The sequence below is a fragment of the Tachysurus fulvidraco genome, chromosome 9 (genome assembly GCF_022655615.1).
Source record: "Tachysurus fulvidraco isolate hzauxx_2018 chromosome 9, HZAU_PFXX_2.0, whole genome shotgun sequence".
NCBI classification, from domain to species: domain Eukaryota; kingdom Metazoa; phylum Chordata; class Actinopteri; order Siluriformes; family Bagridae; genus Tachysurus; species Tachysurus fulvidraco.
The window spans coordinates 9,315,275-9,334,844 of NC_062526.1; the positions used below are offsets into that span (position 1 = coordinate 9,315,275).

Sequence of the window (19,570 nt, forward strand, 5' to 3'; positions counted from 1 at the left end):
ATTTATGTACTGTTAGAATAAAGTGTTAGAAGATAGAAGATAAGTGTATAATATGACTTAACTTCAGGAATGCTAATGTGTGTGCAAATAAACACCGAGAGGCAGATGTTACAGTCGACATTTCTTAAAATAAGTCAAAATTAATACCAGAAATATTTGCTAAATCTGAATAGTGAGAAAGTAATGTGTAAGCCTTAGTATCTACAGTAACACTACCAGATAAAATTGGTTAAAATTGGTTTCCAAATTTGAATGACATTTAAAACACCAGGAAAAACTCAAGTGAGCAGCACTAGTTCTCCTGTGTATTCATTTACACATACGTACTTATTACTTATCTACAATACCCTCCATTAATATTAGCACCCTTGGTTCATATAAGCGGTGTTTATTATTATTTCGTATCCGTGAGAGCAGAGTAGTTTAGTGATTTTTTTTTTTTTTCACAGTCTTTTTCATCATCAGTCACAACACCTGGAACTGATTGCACACACACACATTCAGAATGTGTTCAGGTATTTTTATCATGTTTTATTATTCTCTAATATCTACGTTTACCACAAAGGGATTTTTCATTCAATATTTTTGATTACTATTAGATTTTTATTTTTTATTTTTAATGTGAAAGTTTTAACAGCTTCAGCACAAAATGTGACACCAAGACTGAAAAAAAAAAACAAATTGGAAAAATGACACTGCAAATATTAGTAGATCCGTTGGTTCATATGCATTGTAAATCATGATCAACATTAATGAACGCTCTGAGTGAGGATGAATGTTTGATGTGTTGTATTTCGTTTATTATATCTGACATTTAATCAGAGGTATCCCCTACCTTTGTTTTACTGCTATCTACTTTCAGACACAATTAACAATTCCTCTCACACCCCATTATGTAAATTCTGTTTTCTTGGCTCAGGTGTTTCCTTACGTATGCTGCTGCCCGACCCCCCACCCCCCCACCCCCACCCCCAAACTCGAAGACATTAAGAAAGGCCGCCTGATCATCACAAACACACGTTCCTCTTATCGGTGTTGCTGGTGCTAATCAGGGCCATGCAATCGAGAAGAAATCAATCTTGCAGGAATCTAATTAATGTCACAGCCCTGCACTCCTGCACTTGTCTAAAGACAGCGGGTAATTTGCGACAGTGCTGGAATCTGAGGCAGATCGGCATGGCTCTGTATCGAGATGTCGCTTACAGTGATCCCTGTCTATCACGTCTGTGATAAAACTACAACCGCTGGTGTTGGGTAATGTTATTTTAGCAAACTGAACTGTAGAAGTGCGAAAGTGAGCTTAGAATTTTAGTATAATTGAAATGGCTTTTTCTTTTTCAATTTAAATGTTCAAGGGAGAGGTTCAAGGGAGAAAATGTGTAAAGTGACACCCTTGAAACACTAGACTCCTTTTTTGAGTTTAAAGCTTGCACTCTCTCTCCCTCTCTGCCAAATCAAATGTATAAACTATATGCATATGACTTTTTGTAGTTCACTTTTTCTTGTTGGTCTGTTTTCACTTTGTTTAATGGTTTCCTCTAACAATGTTTCTCTTCTTGTCCTACCCAAAAAATAGCGACGCAACATCACTTTAGTCCTCATATCTGTCAATCCATGTCCTTTGTACATGCTATTCAAACAGATCAGCTTCCAAACTTTTACCTTTAATGCTAATACAGTCAGCACCATCGTACTTATCGTCTTGGAGATTGCTGACATCACTGTGGCAGATACCTGGTAACTTGCAAAATGCAGCACGAATCAACAAATGCTTTCAATTTCCGTAAATAAAATGCCATTATTTTATAATCTTGCACAAACCTCAGGCTCCGATCTAAATAATTTCACTTCTAATGAAAAAGACTGTTAGATTAAATCTACAATAGGTTTTCGAGTTTGTCTTTGAAGAGAAATGGAGGCCTCGATTGCCAGAGGAGTAGTCTTAGATTAACCGCCATGCGATGTTGTGATACATTATGACAGCTGTGTAATTTACAGCAATGGCTGGGATACATCAGTTCAGTGAGCAGTGCAGTGATTTGTGCCCACGGTGTTGCCTTGTGATCAACAATACTGCCGGCCAATTATGAAAAGTAGCAACTACAGAAGGATGCAATATGTGCAGCTAGCTTCACAGCAGTGTTAGTGGGAGATATACTTATACTGTGTGTGCAACTATGGACAAGGACACAAACCAACCTTTCTACCTACCTACCTACCTACCTACCTACCTACCTACCTACCTACCTACCTACCTGTCTAAACCTAGAACCATGAGCAAAGGCAGTGCAAAGTTTAAAATATCTTGTTTATAGTGTGAATAAGTCTGATTCTGTGACAGCTGAATGAGTGGCCAGACATTTTCTCAATTGCCTGTGACACATCCATGACACAAGAGGAAATCTCACAACAATGTAAAAGTGTAAAAATCATAAAAGTGTTAAGGGAATCAATTCTGATGGAAATCTTAAACAGGAAATAAAGCAAAATACACGAATGCTATAATAACATGATATGGAAAAGAACTGTGACTGAAAGAAAGAAAGAAAGAAAGAAAGAAAGAAAGAAAGAAAGAAAGAAAGAAAGAAAGAAAGAATAAATGAATAAATGAATGAATGAATGAATGAATGAATGAATGAATGGAAACTATTTATATGGCACATTTCATGCATTTAAAATTCAGCTGTATAGTAATAAAAAGAAAGAAACAACAGGTATTCAAAAAGAAAATAGTAAATAGGCAAAAGAAAATGTTACTTTGACTAATAAAATTAAATACAAACTATTACACATAAAGACTTATTAATTAGTTAGTTTGTTTGTAGATCAATGAACCTGGACTCGTGATCCATAAGCCCGTGTCTGATATCCGTCAATTTCCTTATTCTACATTTTAGTAAAAAAAAAAATATATATATTATATACTCTCCAATAACATGCGTGGTACTGGCAACTGTCGTTATTTATTGCAATTCTGGAACCATTATGGAGAATAAGGAATGAGTTACATCTCCCTTTTTCCTTAATAACATATAAGCGTAGAGCTAGATACTGTAGAAAACAGGACGCTAAATTCTATCATTAAGGATGATCATTCTATCAGGTAATGTCACACATGGTCATGTCTACAGACAGGGTTACGGAAAAAGTAACGAGTTATTGATTCGGGAAACTCCAATCTGTGAATATGCGGCCAACTTCCCGCTCCTTCAGTTCTCTCCAGTGCTGGAAAGCTGATCCTACATTAACACGGGTCCTACTTCTTGCCTTATCGTAAGCCTTTCTTCGCTTTCTTTCTTTGTTTTTATCCTTCATGTGAATGTTAAAACCGCTTTCTGCTAATGTCACAAATGCGCACTGAACACTCTATCCGCCGCATATCGACAAGACACGCCCCTTTCTGCTCATTGGCTACACGTTTGTTTTGTTTTTTGTTTAGTATTCGGCCCGACTCAGTTTTCTGAAGCATTTCTCAAAAATCGGAGACCCTACCTTTAAGTATGGTTTAGGTGCTGTAACAATATTTCTTTCTGACACTAGTGACAGGAACTGGACTGTTATTCCATTCCAATCATATCAAACAACATAGAAACTTAAGTGGTGCTGACTGCTGATAATCTTGGTGGTGATTGGGGCAATGCAGAGGATACGTCAAGCAGTATTACAGCTACAGCAACGGAATATCCACTGCCACAGATAGAAGAGCCTTTTAAAGTCAAGCTCAAGGAGGACAATGCTGTTTTCAAGGAGTGCCAGGTCAGCTTTGCCTTCCTAAGCATATCAAGACATCAGCATTCTGGAATTATGCCTATTTCTGAAGAAAAATATACAGTATACAGTATGTTATATGAGGTAAAAGCACTCAATAGACAGTATACATTACTACTCATTTAGTAGTTTTTAGGACTGGTACTTGTACTCTACTCACGTGTTTTGGGATATAAAAGAACTTTTAGCTGAGTATGATTTTTTTGGTAATCTTTCCATCCCTGCTAGAGATGTTTTTATACATCAAATACACATACATACTGCTCCAGAGTTTCACAGCAGAAGTCCCAAGCTACCTATCATCAAAAGATTACAAGATAGCCTGTTAGACCAATGGTGTCTGGGTGAAAAGGATGGTGTTATTGAACTTTTCTGTCATTGTGAATGACACTCATCAATCGTGGGTACCTCTGAGCTCATGTATAAACATCGCAGCAGTTTGCATCAGTTCCAAATGTCAGCTGCCCTCTGGTGGGGCAGAAACAGCTGGTCAACATGATGCCAAGGCAGAGCTGTGTATACGACTCAGGAGAAGCATGTGCTAGCTCTCATCCTCTCTAGGTGGTACTGTAAATGTTGTGTTATTAAGAAGAACTTGATAGTCATGATCATCCAGCTAAAATAATGATCTACATATTGTAGTGCAGAATGAACGGGTGGCTAATATTTCAAGACCAGAAGACTGCAAAAAAAGGTTCAAGGTTTCATCTGTTATTAAAAATCATTACAGTACCATATCGTCACCTCTAGCAAGGGTTCAAGCATTTTTTTGAAGACGGGGCCTGCTTTAACTGTAAAATAAATCCTGTAAAACTATAGACTGCTTAAATACGCTTTGAGGAACATAATCCTAACTCATTACGGAAAAGAGAACAATAAAACTTGCCTGTAAAGTTTTATTTCTGGACTTTCTACTCGATGAAGTACTGTCCAAGACTACATTTTGTGTTAGTCGCTTGCCTTGCTTGTTGTCAGGTTATTGAGGTTTGGATTTTATTCATTCATTTCAAATGACTGGTCAAATAATTACTGTAAATACTCAATACGAAATAGAATAATTTGGACCATAGTGTGTTGCAATTTCAACTGTAAAATAAATAAATAAACAAATTAATAAATAAATCCTGAAAATGCATCACAGGCCCTCAGGGTTTCCACAACACACTTTGAATGATAAACAGGGAAGATATTAAAATGTATAAATTGATATTATATAACCCATTTAATCCTCTAGGGCTAGTCATCATTTCCCCACCCCAGAGACGAGACTCCTCCCTCTCATCCTTCAACTTTATTTTGAGCCATGAATCATGAATCTATTTTTTTTTTTTTGCAATATATTATTTTATATTATTACTTGTGTAATATGTAATTAAAATAGAAATGTCTAACTCAGATTTGAACTTACAGGAAAAAAAAAATCATGTTTATTTACATTAGTCAAGAAATGAAGCATAACCAGGCCTTCTGCTCGAGGTGGTAGCAAGAAATATAAGCTGAATCAGTGCTGAACCAATAGAAAAGCTGTGCAGAGTGTGTGCATAATGAAGAAGAAAAAAAAACAACTGCATTTCCAATTTAACAGAAGAAACCTTCAAAGCAAGAGAGTAGAATTTCTATAGACTTAGCAGTGCTTAGGCAAGATTAGCTTGGTGATTCTGGCAGCATCGTCATTATGTGGTTTGAGTATTATTGCACATATTTGACTAATCAGCTCTCACCATCTGGAAGTTCAGCTCACTTAGCTTAGGCTTCTGATAAATACACCATCACATCTACAAGTATCTAACATAGACAGTGTCACCTTTCATCTTGTTCCTTTTTGGCTAGTTGCAAAAAGGCTTTAGAAAGTAATAAAAGCCATTTCTTTCCCTGTTTTGCTCAGAAGACCATGGTAATGGGGTTAGCAATAGAAACGGCACTCTAAATGAGATAAAAATGCCTTAATAGAGTAGCTTTCATGCCAAAAAAAAGTCTGTTACACAAAGGCAAGAACATAAGAGTTAAACATAAGAAAACTTGGCAGAAGTAATGTTTCAATATTCAAGGCTGAAGGAGTAGAGTCAATAAAGTGAGCTGTGAAATTTAGTTTTTACAGTCAAACATAAAAAGGCAACAGTATATACCACTTAGAGCCATAAAGAAGGGAACAGGCATTTCCATATTTTGAACAGCTGTTAAAAAAAAAACACTAAAATGGCATTCATACAGTAAGCAATCCCAGTTTATAGAAATACAATACAAAAGATGCCTGGCCAGAAGCACTGGTTAGCCCTCACACTCGGGCTGATGATATCTTTTATCTGATGGAGAAGAACTAGATATTGTACTAGTGGGAACTAAAAAACACACAACACCCAAACGTCTGTGGACACCAGACTATAACATACTGTACATGCTATTGTTGAACATCCCATTTAAGATTTAGTCCTTCTGTAGCTCAGTCAGCCACAAGAGAATTAGTGCATTAGTTCGGGCACTAATGTTGGCACTTATATTTTCATATTTTTTATAGTTTCTTTTTATATAGTTTATACTTTTTTTTATTTATCTACTTCCTTTTGGTTATATTTTCTATCCCATATTGCGTTCCTCATGTTTGAATACCGGACAGATCCAAAATGCATTTCACTGCATGTAGTACTCTGTATGTATGTGTATATGGCAAATAAAGTTTGATTTGATTTTTGATTTGATTTGATGTTGGGTTAAGAGCCCTGGGTGCCGTCAGATTTCCTATTCATTCAAAGATAATCAGTGGGTATGAGGGATCTTAAGGTTAGGGATCTTGTGCTCTCCTTTACCAACCTTGACAAACTATGAACTATGAAGTTAATCAGGAACTGTAGTGCAAAGGCATACAGTTGTGTGTTTCCTACTTTTGGCAACATTTTTATAGTAACAACTCATTCTCATCCACCACATAGACCATAGATTAGAAGACCAAAAGTAAACAGATTTAAAAATTGTGTATCAGGTGGCAGCCCTTATAAATTTTTCACAGAAATTAGGTCTTCACTGGACTTTGTTCTTTCTGGTCTCTTGGGCACCTGACTGTTATAATTCAAGTGATAACAGGAAACCACTTGAGGACTTATGGATGTTCTGCAACATTACACACAACTATAAATGGTTAATAAAGCAACTCAAACATTCAATTTATTTTGTTTTAGGGCTATAAAACACTTCGACCCATGCTGGTATTGGAATACTGGCATTATGTTATTGGCATCATCCCCCTCAGGGTCATAATAGTCATCTTATGTATTGGGCCACATCACATCATACGGCACTGATTGTTTTCCTATAAGTGCACAACTTATTCTGTTTTGTTCTTTATGTAACACAGAAACACATACTGGTGCTGTATAGTGAAAAATATTCATTGCAAGTCATCACCTTCAGTATACTATAAATTAATCAGAGCAGACATCAAGCAGATCAATGCTTGTACTGTATTTAAATGATTGTTAGAACCACGTCAGACTATAATTAGCAAATAAATTTGGGCTATAATATTACTACAGATCAGGTTCAACATTTTTATCAATGAATTAGATGAATGAGCCAATGAACCTAATAAGAATCATTTTATGACACAAATATCTGTTACAGTTTCTTTTTATGGGCTTTTACTTTAATCATATAACACTATTCATGAAATGCAATTTCTAGATGACTTCTCATTTCAGTATATTATATAATGAAATATGATTTCGAGTTCAAATGATCGCCTCCTCACCATTAACAGTAGAAACACAGAACAGAAATCAGAAGTGAGGTCACCAAGAGCTTTCTATACACAATGTGGACAAGGATGGAAAACAAGCAAACACAGGAAAGCATTTTTTTTGTTGTTTAACTGCAAAGGAATAACAACCTGCAGAGACAGCATGAGACAGATGCAAGCAAGCGAGATAAATCACCACTTCACACTCGCTTAGAGGAGAAACAGAGCTATTGGTCATTTTGGAGCTATGCGTAATGCTATGGCAGATTATGCCGAATTTGTCTTATGTTGAAATTCGATTGGTCAGAAAGTGTTGATTTATAGCTCAGATCATTTTGGCAGCTATATCAAAACTTCAAATCATTAAACATACAGTATAGTGCCAGGTCACTTGATACCACCTGATACTCGATTGTTCATTATTTTCATAACAGCACGCCACATTGTAGGGCATAATTTTGTTGTGGAAAAAAAAAAGCAGTGGGACAGAATAATGACCACCTGGTGACAAAAGAAATCTGATAATGAAAAGCTTAAGAAGGTGAAAGGGTCTAGAGAACAAGAGCAGGAAAGCCTCCCATTTTTGAATGCAGTTCAATGTAACGGCTCAGAGTGATGTTGAGGAACACAGCACTCCAACAGAAGGCTTAGGTAACACAGTATGTATTGCTCATACTGATGTTACAGGATACTGATCTATGCCTGTTACATTAATAATTCATTTCCACCCTTTGTTCATTCCGATATAAACCCTTTTCATGTGTGGTACAGAACGTTAACAGAAAGTGACAAAATAATAATAAATAACGATAATAAATCCCATACAGCTACAGTTGTTTGATACTATTGGAATTTTAAGCATCACAGTGAGAGGAAAAAAGCTCATGTTTTCATACAAACACACACACACACACACACACACACACACACACACACACACACACACACACACACACACACACACACACACACACACACACACACACACACACATCTGCAGTGCGCTGATGTGTGCATCCGTGACAGGTTGGAGTTCACTGAGGCAAAATATCCATAACCCAATCGATAGCAATGAAGCTTTTGGTACCTAATACGACCCTCGAGCTATACTCCTGGGGTGATGCTGAACCAGTTGTGCCTCACTGAAGCAGATCTTGGGTGCTGGTGCAGCTCATAAATTCCTGTTAAAGAGCTCAAAAATACACTCCAGGTGAGAGTCTTTGCTTTGTGAGTCATCCTGAAGCCCTATAAAATATAATTAGTAAAAGGGGCACTTGTAACAACGGAGGGCTCAGACCACCTCTGGGGGTCAATCTGTGTTTTATCTAAGAAACTAAACACACTTCTAAGAAGAAACCGCTTCGCAGCATTATTACTTTAGGATTTTTAAGCGGTTTGTCTAAAGTGAACATGTGTAAACTGTTATTACAGAAACATTAACATATTAGAACAAACACCTTGATGTTATAGAAAGTTAATAATCATCTTCTGGCCATTCAAAATATAGACAGTAGTGTAGACAGTAGTGTAGTATGAGGAATGAATACAACACGATGGGCCATGCTTATCAGAGCTCGTCTCGCTGTGCATGAAATCACTTGACTTCGAAAATCTTTCATGTGTGAAACAATGCTTAACGTTTGAGATGGTCATGACATTTCTGATAATGGGATTTTCATTTATAAGGGTATAAAAAAAAAACTTTGTATAGTCTAACTTTCCTGGCTAACTGCTGCTGTGACTTTTGCACAGCCATGAGTAATGAAGGTGGACTGGGAACCAGTGGCATCCTCCAGCTTATTAGGTGAATTTGCTGCTTAGATGGAGGTTGCTGGTGGAGTAAAATGGGAGAAAAGCCTGCCTTTGCACTTTCCCTAATGGGCCCCTTCCCAAGTCTGCATCTAGCATAGTGTAAAGCAGCTTATAGTTCTGGTTCTTGCTTCCAGGTGGGTCCACAGATCATCTAACTGACTTTGGCTTGAATCCACACACTAAACAATAGTGCATAATCTTGCAGTCTTGCGAGTAGAAAGAACTAAATGTCCATTTTTATACATTATCGATGCAACCATCATAACTAAATTGACACATAAAAGAAAAGCTAAAAATGCTAACATATTGGACAGAAAAAAAAAATCAAGAAGAATGATATATAATTAAAATAAAAAAAATAATAGAATAAATAAATACAATGCTAGGCTAGCAGGATAAAAAAACACTTACATTGCTATATTATATCCATCGTGCAAGGGCGACAGTCACATAAAGCCTTAGGGAAACTAAAGACACACTGCACAGACCCAGAAGCGAGCCCTCTGCTATAAATCAGCTCCTGCTGTGCTGAGCTCGGCTTGATTAGTTTTATCTGAATGGCAAACAAGCCAGCATTGCTAACAGTAAACTTCTTCTCAAAATGTGATTGTGATTATTCTTATGGCAAAAAGTTTCAATGCCAATAAGTTGAACTAAATGTTACTTCATTAAAGGAATTAATAAGGGACAAGTGGACACGGAAGTCTCCAGGTTCTAACCAGAAACATGGGTTAAGGAAATATGACAAGAAGGATTTCTGAACAAACAACAAGCATCAGACTTGCAGTATCAAATCAGAATAATGTAAAAATGTACACCTTTTAATGCCGCCCAATTTTCTTCAACCTGCCACCGTGACAGGGACCTGGGCTCAGTCCTTAAACAATTTACATTCTCTAAATCAGTGTACATCGAAAGTGAAAACTGCACTCTTCACATTTGTATATTGCACCATTGCTTACACCGCTCCACATAACTCACACGCTGCTAACTTACACCAGGTTTTGGGAGGCTGAGAAAATCACATTCAATTCCGGCCGGCTTCTGCTAATTGCCTGAACTTTCGTACACTGAACAGAATATGCTGAATATCGGCCACACTTTCCATTTCTTCACCGGCTTTCCAACTAGTTTTTGTCGTTTTGGAGGCGCAAGGCAGAAATAATAAGTTCACAGGTCACCACACATGATTTATGCTATAGATTCCTTTTTTTAATCATAGTTCCATAAAATAGGCACTTGAGAGTCACCACCAAAATTTAGCAGCTTATTTGGGGCAGTTTTAGACTAATCTTTGTTCAACTTTGTTTAATACAGCAGGTAAAAGTCTAATACGGTATATATACCATGTATCTAATACACTATAAATTGAAGTGGTAGCTCAGTGGTTAAGGTATTGGACTACTGATTGGAAGGTCAGGAGTTCAAATCCCAGATCCACCAATCTGGCAGTTCTGGGCCCCAGAGCAAGGCCCTTAATTGTTCAGCTGTTTAAATGTACTGTAAGTTGCTCTAGGAGTCTAAATGGCATAAATACAAATTTAGACATATGTATGTGGACACTTGACCACAACATTTACACGTGGAGCTTTCCCAGATTGGTGCACACAATTGTATGATATAAGGATGTCACTGTATGCTGTAGCATAATTTCCCTTCATTTGCACAAAAATGTCCCAGCATGACAGTGCCCCTGTGCACAAAGCGAGGACCATGAAGACACGGTTTGCCAAGTTTGAAGTGGAAGAACTCAAGTGGCCTGCACAGAACCCTGATCTCACCCCAATAAACTGTCTGGCATGTCTGAAACAACAACTGCACCCCAGACTCCTCAGTGCCCGGCCTTACTTATGCTCTTACGACTGAATGAACAATTCAAAGCCTAGCTTAATATTCTATTGGAAAGCCTACCTAGGTGAGTTGAGGTTATTATGACAGCAAAGAAGAACGCTGCCAGTCACCGTCCTTTTAATTATATTCATTTGTTCTTAATTATTAAGCTGTGTTTGTCATTGTTTAAAAGCACGTTTTGTTTCCCTGTTATTTTGTGAAGTATTTGATCTGTTTATTTCTTCCATGACTTTACCGTACCTGCCTTTGTCCTAGATAGTCCTGTTTATTGATTCTTGCCTATTATTTACCTGACTTAGCCCCTATACTACTGTGCTAATCGACCAGCCTGTGCTTGAATCCGACCTTTTGTTTGTCTGCAGTTTTGTTTTTTTACATTGTTTGTTGTGAACTGTCCTTATTAAATAGCACCATATTTTAACATCACAATGGTAATTAATTTTCAAAACAGAATTTCAAAATGAAAGGAGTAATGAAGGAGAATTTTATGAACATGCCTGGCAACTGCCATTACGGACAATATGCCACAGAGAGACGTGTACTTTGTGTGTTACTGCCTGGTGTTTGAATTACACGTTTGGTCTATTATGGCTGTTTGAAACGTAATATGTAATGTGGGTGCAAATGGTTTACTGCAGCTGGTCCATGGAGTGTGAGCCAAAGTGCTTTATTCTACGGAGGAAAAGTACAGTGTGCTACACATGGCTGAGTTATCTCTGAGAAGCGTGCATTCTCGGGTGTATTATTTTTTTTTCTTCAGTCTCTGCAGCAGTGCAGTTGTCTTGATTAATTGGAATACTTAATTTGTCATTAAGCTTGATTAATTCAATTAATCTATCAAGCCTGTAGTCATTCTGTAATGTCACTGATAATCGATTATTCACCATGGTAACTGGAGTAGAAATGACATTTAGAGTATCTACATCTCTGCTTCACTCTCTTACATTCTCGTGACTGTGACAGAATTTCCATAAGCGATGCTGCTAGAACATTCTGCTACTTATCTTGTTATCATTTATCAGGAATAAAGACGTGTTGATGGACCAAACAAGGGATGTAGAGTTAAGCTTTGCATTATAAAATCATGAATCAGCTCCTAAAGTTTTTGAGTCAGAGTCCTTGTTGAAGAACAATCAATAATTCTCAATTTAGTCAAGAAGGAATTTAGCTAAGAAGATTAAATGGTTCAAAAACGTTCTTTTTCCTGAAACAGAATCTAGCAGCAGGCGACAATATAAACGCCACATTAGATTGTATTAGATTGTCAAATGAAAGCTCTGATCATTAAATTTGCAGAAGAGAAGAATGGCCATGTTGCTGTTAGCATGTGTGTCTTTATGCTAATGGGCTTTATTTTTGTAAGCTGTGAAGTGAAACCTCATGCGCACAATAAAACAAAAAAATACAATATGCAACAGGGCAAAGGTTACAGTTAAACCTTGACAGAGATTTGTCTTTGTTGTTGTTATGCAGATCTAATTAGAAAATGATTACTCCAGACTTCTGTGTTAGCGTAAATAGTAATGCATGTGTTTTCAGTTTCTAGAAGACTCTCTTGGGAGAATCAGAGCAACTGCAATTTATTGGGGTTTGTGACGAATAGCACTTGTTAGCAGTCTGGTTAAAAGTGATCAGTTATTTTAATGAACACTGACTGAGGATCCTATCAAAGCCTCTCTGCCGTTGTAGATAAAGGATTTACCAGCCCTTTGATGGAAAGAATTAAACAGCAAACGCCTTACCTGTCCGGTTTAGTACGCTCTTATACACTCAGCAGCTTTCTGTTGAGAGGTGTCTGATCAGAGCAGCAGAGAAGTCATAAAATTTATTCACAGAGGACAGCGTTAAGAGCTTTTTGCCGTTGCTTATTCCACTTGTACGTCAATTATATGCAAACACCATCCTGACTGTTGGACAACAATTCACACTGTACATTTTACTTTAAGTGGTACTGCTTTACATTAAACAGCAACTCTCTCTCTTTTTCTGTTTTGTTTAAGCCCCTACTGTATGTTCAACCAGCTTTTAGCTTCCAGGCTGCTGAACATATTGACATAACCGGAGATTCCTTCTATATATAGATACTCCAGGTTATTTATTTATTTGTGAAATAATGATAGAAATAAATACTGTGGTCATTTTACAGGGAATAAATATATACAACAATACTTGACGTCTTTGTCTGCTGTCTATAACACAGACTGCGTTTTGTGTGTGTGTGTGTGTGTGTGTGTGTGTGTGTGTGTGTGTGTGTGTGTGTGTGAGAGAGAGAGAGAGAGAGAGAGAGAGAGAGAGAGAGAGAGAGAGAGCGAGAGAGATATCGAATCATCACTAAATTGAACCTAATTTGCAGTTTTAAACTTGAAAGTGCTCTATCATAACATTCCTATATATTGTAGACATAATAATATGTTCCCAAACAGACAGTGGGGATTTCATAATGTCAGGACAAATTTGGAACAAACTGGGTCACGGTTTGACATGCATTCTGTCATTAAACCTGGCAGTCACACTGTGATTCCAGGAGGGATAATGGGCTGCCAGTCACACTGAGAGAATAGAATAGACAGAGACAGTAATACCTGTAGCCACTGGGACTGATCACTATGTCCAGCCGTCCAAGCATTAACCTTTCCCTGCTTGTCCAGACGGGCTTTGCTGGGCTCCCAGGTAAACATGTCCATGTTGAGGGTTCGGAAAGTGCTGGATGCTGTGATTTGATAGTCCTGTACATGGCCAGACTTCAGCCCCAGAGGCTCTGAGCATCCTGTGGTGTTAAATAGCTTATTAGTCATAGGTTATAACAATGTGACAGACAGATTTCTAAATTGATGCGCACTGGAATGGAGATTTAAGAAAGCAAAACAGTGCATTAATTTTGGTAAATGATGGTAATGAAAAACCGTAGTGCCAAGCATGAGTTCAATTAAAAATGATTTAGAATTATTATCTCAGATTGATGAAGTTGTAATGCTACTACAAATGCTTACATTGGCCTTCACTAATTTTTACTTTTTATTTCATTTCTTTAGTTCTTTAAAGAATAGATATTGCAGCTGAAGACACATCTGGATGCAGAATTAGATCATTAATGAACGAGCCAGAGGTGACAAAAAGAATCCTCAAGAGGAACCATATACCTGGGTGACACGAGATAGTGGAGATATAAATCAATATAGCATGAAGGTTTAGATAATAAAGACAAAAAATTAAAGTGTATGATTATAGAAGCAGCTACTGGGAGAGGAGCCAAATCTACAGTATTCAGGTAAGACTAACCTGTGAGTTCACAGCCTAGGAGCTCCATGCGCAGGGTGCAGTGTCTTCTACAGACTTGCGGGTAGATCCTCACATACTGAGCCTCGATAGGGGGAGTGAATGAGTTGGCCGAGGGAGTGTTGTTATCAACATTGCCCCGAAATATCTGCATACAGACAGCGGGGCAGAGATGTCAGTGTTAACCTTAAAAATCATTCTTTTGGTACTGTTGTTGTAGGATTTAACCATCAGGCAGTTATAATACCGGCTCGTAAAAGAAGTGTAATATAAACAAGCATGTCATACTAAACCATAGGAACAATACTTCACTGTCACACAGCCAATAAATGACTTTGTCTCAGCAAAATGACACAGGCATAAAACAGAACATCCTTGACAAAAGCAGACAATGATGCGGCAAAATTTTTCACCCAAAGTCAATAGAGGAGATCATAAAAAAAAATAAAAAGATGAAATAAAACAAGAGAGGGAATTGAGGCAGGGTAATAGAAAATGAAGGGAGGGGCTCCGTCAAAAATGATGGAGCATTGCGCATCCTTGGTGGCCCTAGTGGCTCTCCTTCATCCCGAAACATTATAAAAAAATCCAATCTGAAGAGTTGTTAAAGTGTGTGGAGTGTGAGGCACGCTGAGCCGCCAGCTAATTAAAAACACATCTCACCATATCCTCGTCTGTCCCCTTGACTTTGTATGTCCTCCATGTCTTTCCGTCGTCGCTGGAGGCAACTTTGTATGACTTCACATACTCAGGGCTCCCAATCCGCTTGGCCCCCTGTGTTATCAGGCCTGTGACCCGCATCCTTCTCTGCAGGTTTATCTGGTGTGAGAGAGAGGGGGAGAGAGCGAGAGAGCAAGAAAGAGAGAGAGAGAGATGAGTAATGGATAATCAGTGGTGCCCTTCCCAATGAGCCTAGAGGGAAGAATGGTGCGAGCTCAGGGAAAAAGAAGGCCTCTAACTTGTTTGCATGAACAACGTGTGCACACCATCTTAAGACAATGACAATGAATCTATATTTGGTGGGTCAAATGTTCGTATTGATATAGAGATTTATTTGCATTCAGACTTAAACCGGAGGCTATTCAGGCTATTTATTTTTAATATATAATTTAATATTATCCAAACCACAATGCTTATGGACAGCTGGGAAAATATGCAGGAATGGGACATCAGTCCATTTTACAGCACATATACATACATACATACTGTAAATACTGTACATACATACATACATACATATATACATACATACATACATACTGTACATACATACATACATACTGTACATACATACTGTACATACTGTACATACATACATACATACATACATACATACATATATACATACATACATACATACATACATACATACTGTACATACATACATACATACTGTACATACATACATACTGTACATACTGTACATACTGTACATACATACATACATACATACATACATACATACATACATACATACATACATACTGTACATACATACATACATACATACATACATACTGTACATACATACATACATACATACATATATACATACATACTGTACATACATACATACATACATACATACATACATACATACATACATACATATATACATACATACATACTGTACATACATACATACATACATACATACATACATACTGTACATACATACATACATACATACATACATACATACATACATACATACATACACACATACATACATACATACATACATACATACATACATACATACATACATACATACTGTACATACATACATACATACATACATATATACATACATACATACATACATACATACATACTGTACATACATACATACATACTGTACATGCATACATACTGTACATACTGTACATACTGTACATACATACATACATACATACATACATACATACATACATACATACATACATACTGTACATACATACATACATACATACATACATACTGTACATACATACATACATACATACATATATACATACATACTGTACATACATACATACATACATACATACATACATACATACATACATACATATATACATACATACATACTGTACATACATACATACATACATACATACATACATACATACATACTGTACATACATACATACATACATACATACATACATACATACTGTACATACATACATACATACATACATACATACATACATACATACATACATACATACAAACAAATGTTTTTTTTGCAGATTGAAGGAAACTGGAGAACCTGGAGGAAACCCATGCAGACTCAGAAAGATATGATGAAGAATGAATACATGAACTACATGTAGCATGTGTGTACGTGTGCTTATATATGTGTGTGTGTGTGTGTGCACATGCACATCATCTTGGTCCAAACCGAATTAACACATACGCCGTTGTCCACTCCTATCAGACACACACAACAGAAGAGTAAGTAATGGGGCTTTGATAACAACTCCCACACTGCTTGATGTCACGACTCATCTGTCTTACTCATACAGAGCACCTAGAGACCCCCCAGACTGTACTGAGGCAGTTAGTCTACCTCTTAACAGAAAGTGAGAGCAGTCAGCCAGAGCGGTGATGTTTTGCCTAAGGTGAAGCTGTCTTTGAGTTGTCTGGGGCCTACCTGAGTGCATTCAAGGGTTGAAGAGGTGAGAAAAGGAGGATAGACCAAGATGTTGCCTGGTCTTTTCATGAAACAAGGACAAAGTAATAGTTATGATTCATGCTGTAAAGTGATTTGTTACTGCTGGGCGGGGGGGATGTAAGTGTGCGAGAAAGCTACAGTCAGCTGCTCCTGATGACAGCTAATTCACCATCTTACTGCGCACGAGCACGGGCTCTGGGGATTTTCATCGTCCACACAAATCACCAGCTAGATGCGCTCTTTGCTTTTACATGGAGATGAATCAAAGATTGTAAAACACATGGATACTGATGTGAAACATGCAGACTCTGAGACAAATACATAACAGCGTATATTCCCATCTGGAAGGAAAGAGATTATTTAGTCATTCTGTTGACTTGTGGGGCTTTTTAAAAAAAAATCAAATCACAGCTACCCTGAGTAGGTCTAACATATTTAGTAGTAAATCACACGATACTGGATTACTGCTGACTGTATGAGCTGCTATAACAGAAACAGTTATTACCTCCAGGACAAGCTTGTGCAGAATATTGTTTCTAGCTTTAGGACTGATCTGCTAAACATTCTGCTCACACTCCCATTGAACCATCAATTTTTAACTCATATATCAGCACATTTCAATAGAAAATATTATCAAACTAATTAACTTCTGGCTCTTACTTTGTGGATGTAGCCAAGAGTAAAATAATCAGCTTAAAATCTAATGATCTTGATGATCTGATGTTACACTGTAGACAAAGCTGACCTGATTTCATCGCACTCTTATCTCTATATTTTTAGGGAATTATAACCAAAACAACAGTGGTCAATTATCTGGCTATGATTAGAAAACCATAGCATTAGTAATCAGAGTACTGCATCAAACCCATAATGACCACAGATGTTGGACTCCTTTCACCTAGTGGTACATCTGGCACCCACACACACAGCATCGGAAACATCTGGTGCCGTGATATTTGTCAGTTTTACGGAAATTGTTTGGGCCACAGATGACTGACACGGAATAGCTGTGTCCCAGAAGCCGTCCATCACGCTGACAACGATTCACGCGAGAGTCATTTAGCAGGCATGATCTCAATTCTCCAGCTAGTGAACAAAATTGGAAAAGGACATAAAATTGTACGTGATCTCGCTACAACCACGGCTTCAGAATCTTCTACATAAATGTAGAGATTTCTGAAAAGAGCACAGATAAGTGAAATACTGTACAGTCATTCAGAATAACATTAAATGATTCTTCTTAGTGAGTCAAACGTTCCTCTTAGTGAGCCAAATCCTCTCACATTTAATCCACTGCAGGACTCACTGTGATTTTTTTTTCAGAAAAGAATAAAGACCTGTCATTTATCAGGTAAGAATACATTATACTAAAAAAAAAAGCAGATTTAAATAAGCAATATTAGTTATTATGCTCTCAATACTTTAATTTAGACCACAGTGCTCATCAATGTTCAAATTTTATTGGTCAGAAGGTGGTGATTTTTGTAGCTGCAAGATTTCTAATAAAGTTCTATTACAGCAAAAAAAAAAAAAAACATACATAAAATCATGAGGCACGGTGTCTAAGAGGTTAGCACGTTCGCCTCACCCCTCCAGGGTTGGGGGTTCGATTCCCGCCTCCGCCTTGTGTGTGTGGAGTTTTCATGTTCTCCCCGTGCCTCGGGGGTTTCCTCCGGGTTCTCCGGTTTCCTCCCCCGGTCCAAAGACATGCATGGTAGGTTGATTGGCATCTCTGGAAAATTGTCCGTAGTGTGTGATTGTGTGAGTGAATGAGAGTGTGTGTGTGCCCTGTGATGGGTTGGCAGTCCGTCCAGGGTGTATCCTCTCTTGATGCCCAATGACGCTTGAGATAGGCACAGGCTCCACGTGACCCGAGGTAGTTCGGATAAGCGGTAGAAAATGAATGAATGAATGAATAAAATCATATGGTAGATGCTCCAAATAAAAAGATTTAAAAAAGGATTGTTGAGATTGACATTGTTGAATTTACTTACTATGCTACTGCAGAAGTTATAACAGGAACTACAGAAGTTCCACAACAACAGAATGAGTAACTCTACAATCGAAGAAACATGTGAATCTTGGCAAACTGCTGTAGTATACAAGGAAAAAAAACATCAAATCATGCTACTGGAAAAAAATAAAAAGATCTTCACCACTACACTGTAGATTATTTTCCTATAACAGCACACCCTGAGGTGCTGTGGTCCTTACAGAATTGTTAGTGATGTTGGCATTTTCCTTTCTTTGTATCCACAATTAACTGCTTGTAAATGTATGAACTGCCCCTTTAAATGTTGTTCCAAGCGTGAGCGTATTCTTCTGTGTAAATATGTTCAAGGCTGACATTGGGATAATTCATTCTGCTAACATGGAAAGGTAGACTGCAGCAAGATGCATAATTAAGTTGAGTAATTGCCATATCACAAGCCTGGCCCACACTGGGTAAATTG

General features: G+C 37.5%; 1 protein-coding gene across 2 annotated transcripts in view; it reads right to left on the bottom strand.

Annotated features, from left to right (window-relative positions):
• The window catches only part of edil3a (EGF-like repeats and discoidin I-like domains 3a), a 170,278-nt gene that overhangs the window by 21,028 nt on the left and 129,680 nt on the right, over positions 1 to 19,570 (bottom strand). For both annotated transcript variants that reach the window (XM_027138617.2, XM_027138616.2), the window contains exons 6-8: positions 15,101 to 15,256; positions 14,441 to 14,585; positions 13,744 to 13,928 (exon numbers count right to left, since the gene is read on the bottom strand). In XM_027138617.2, the coding sequence (XP_026994418.1) occupies positions 13,744 to 13,928; positions 14,441 to 14,585; positions 15,101 to 15,256 (486 nt within the window). The remainder of the gene's footprint in view (positions 1 to 13,743; positions 13,929 to 14,440; positions 14,586 to 15,100; positions 15,257 to 19,570) is intronic.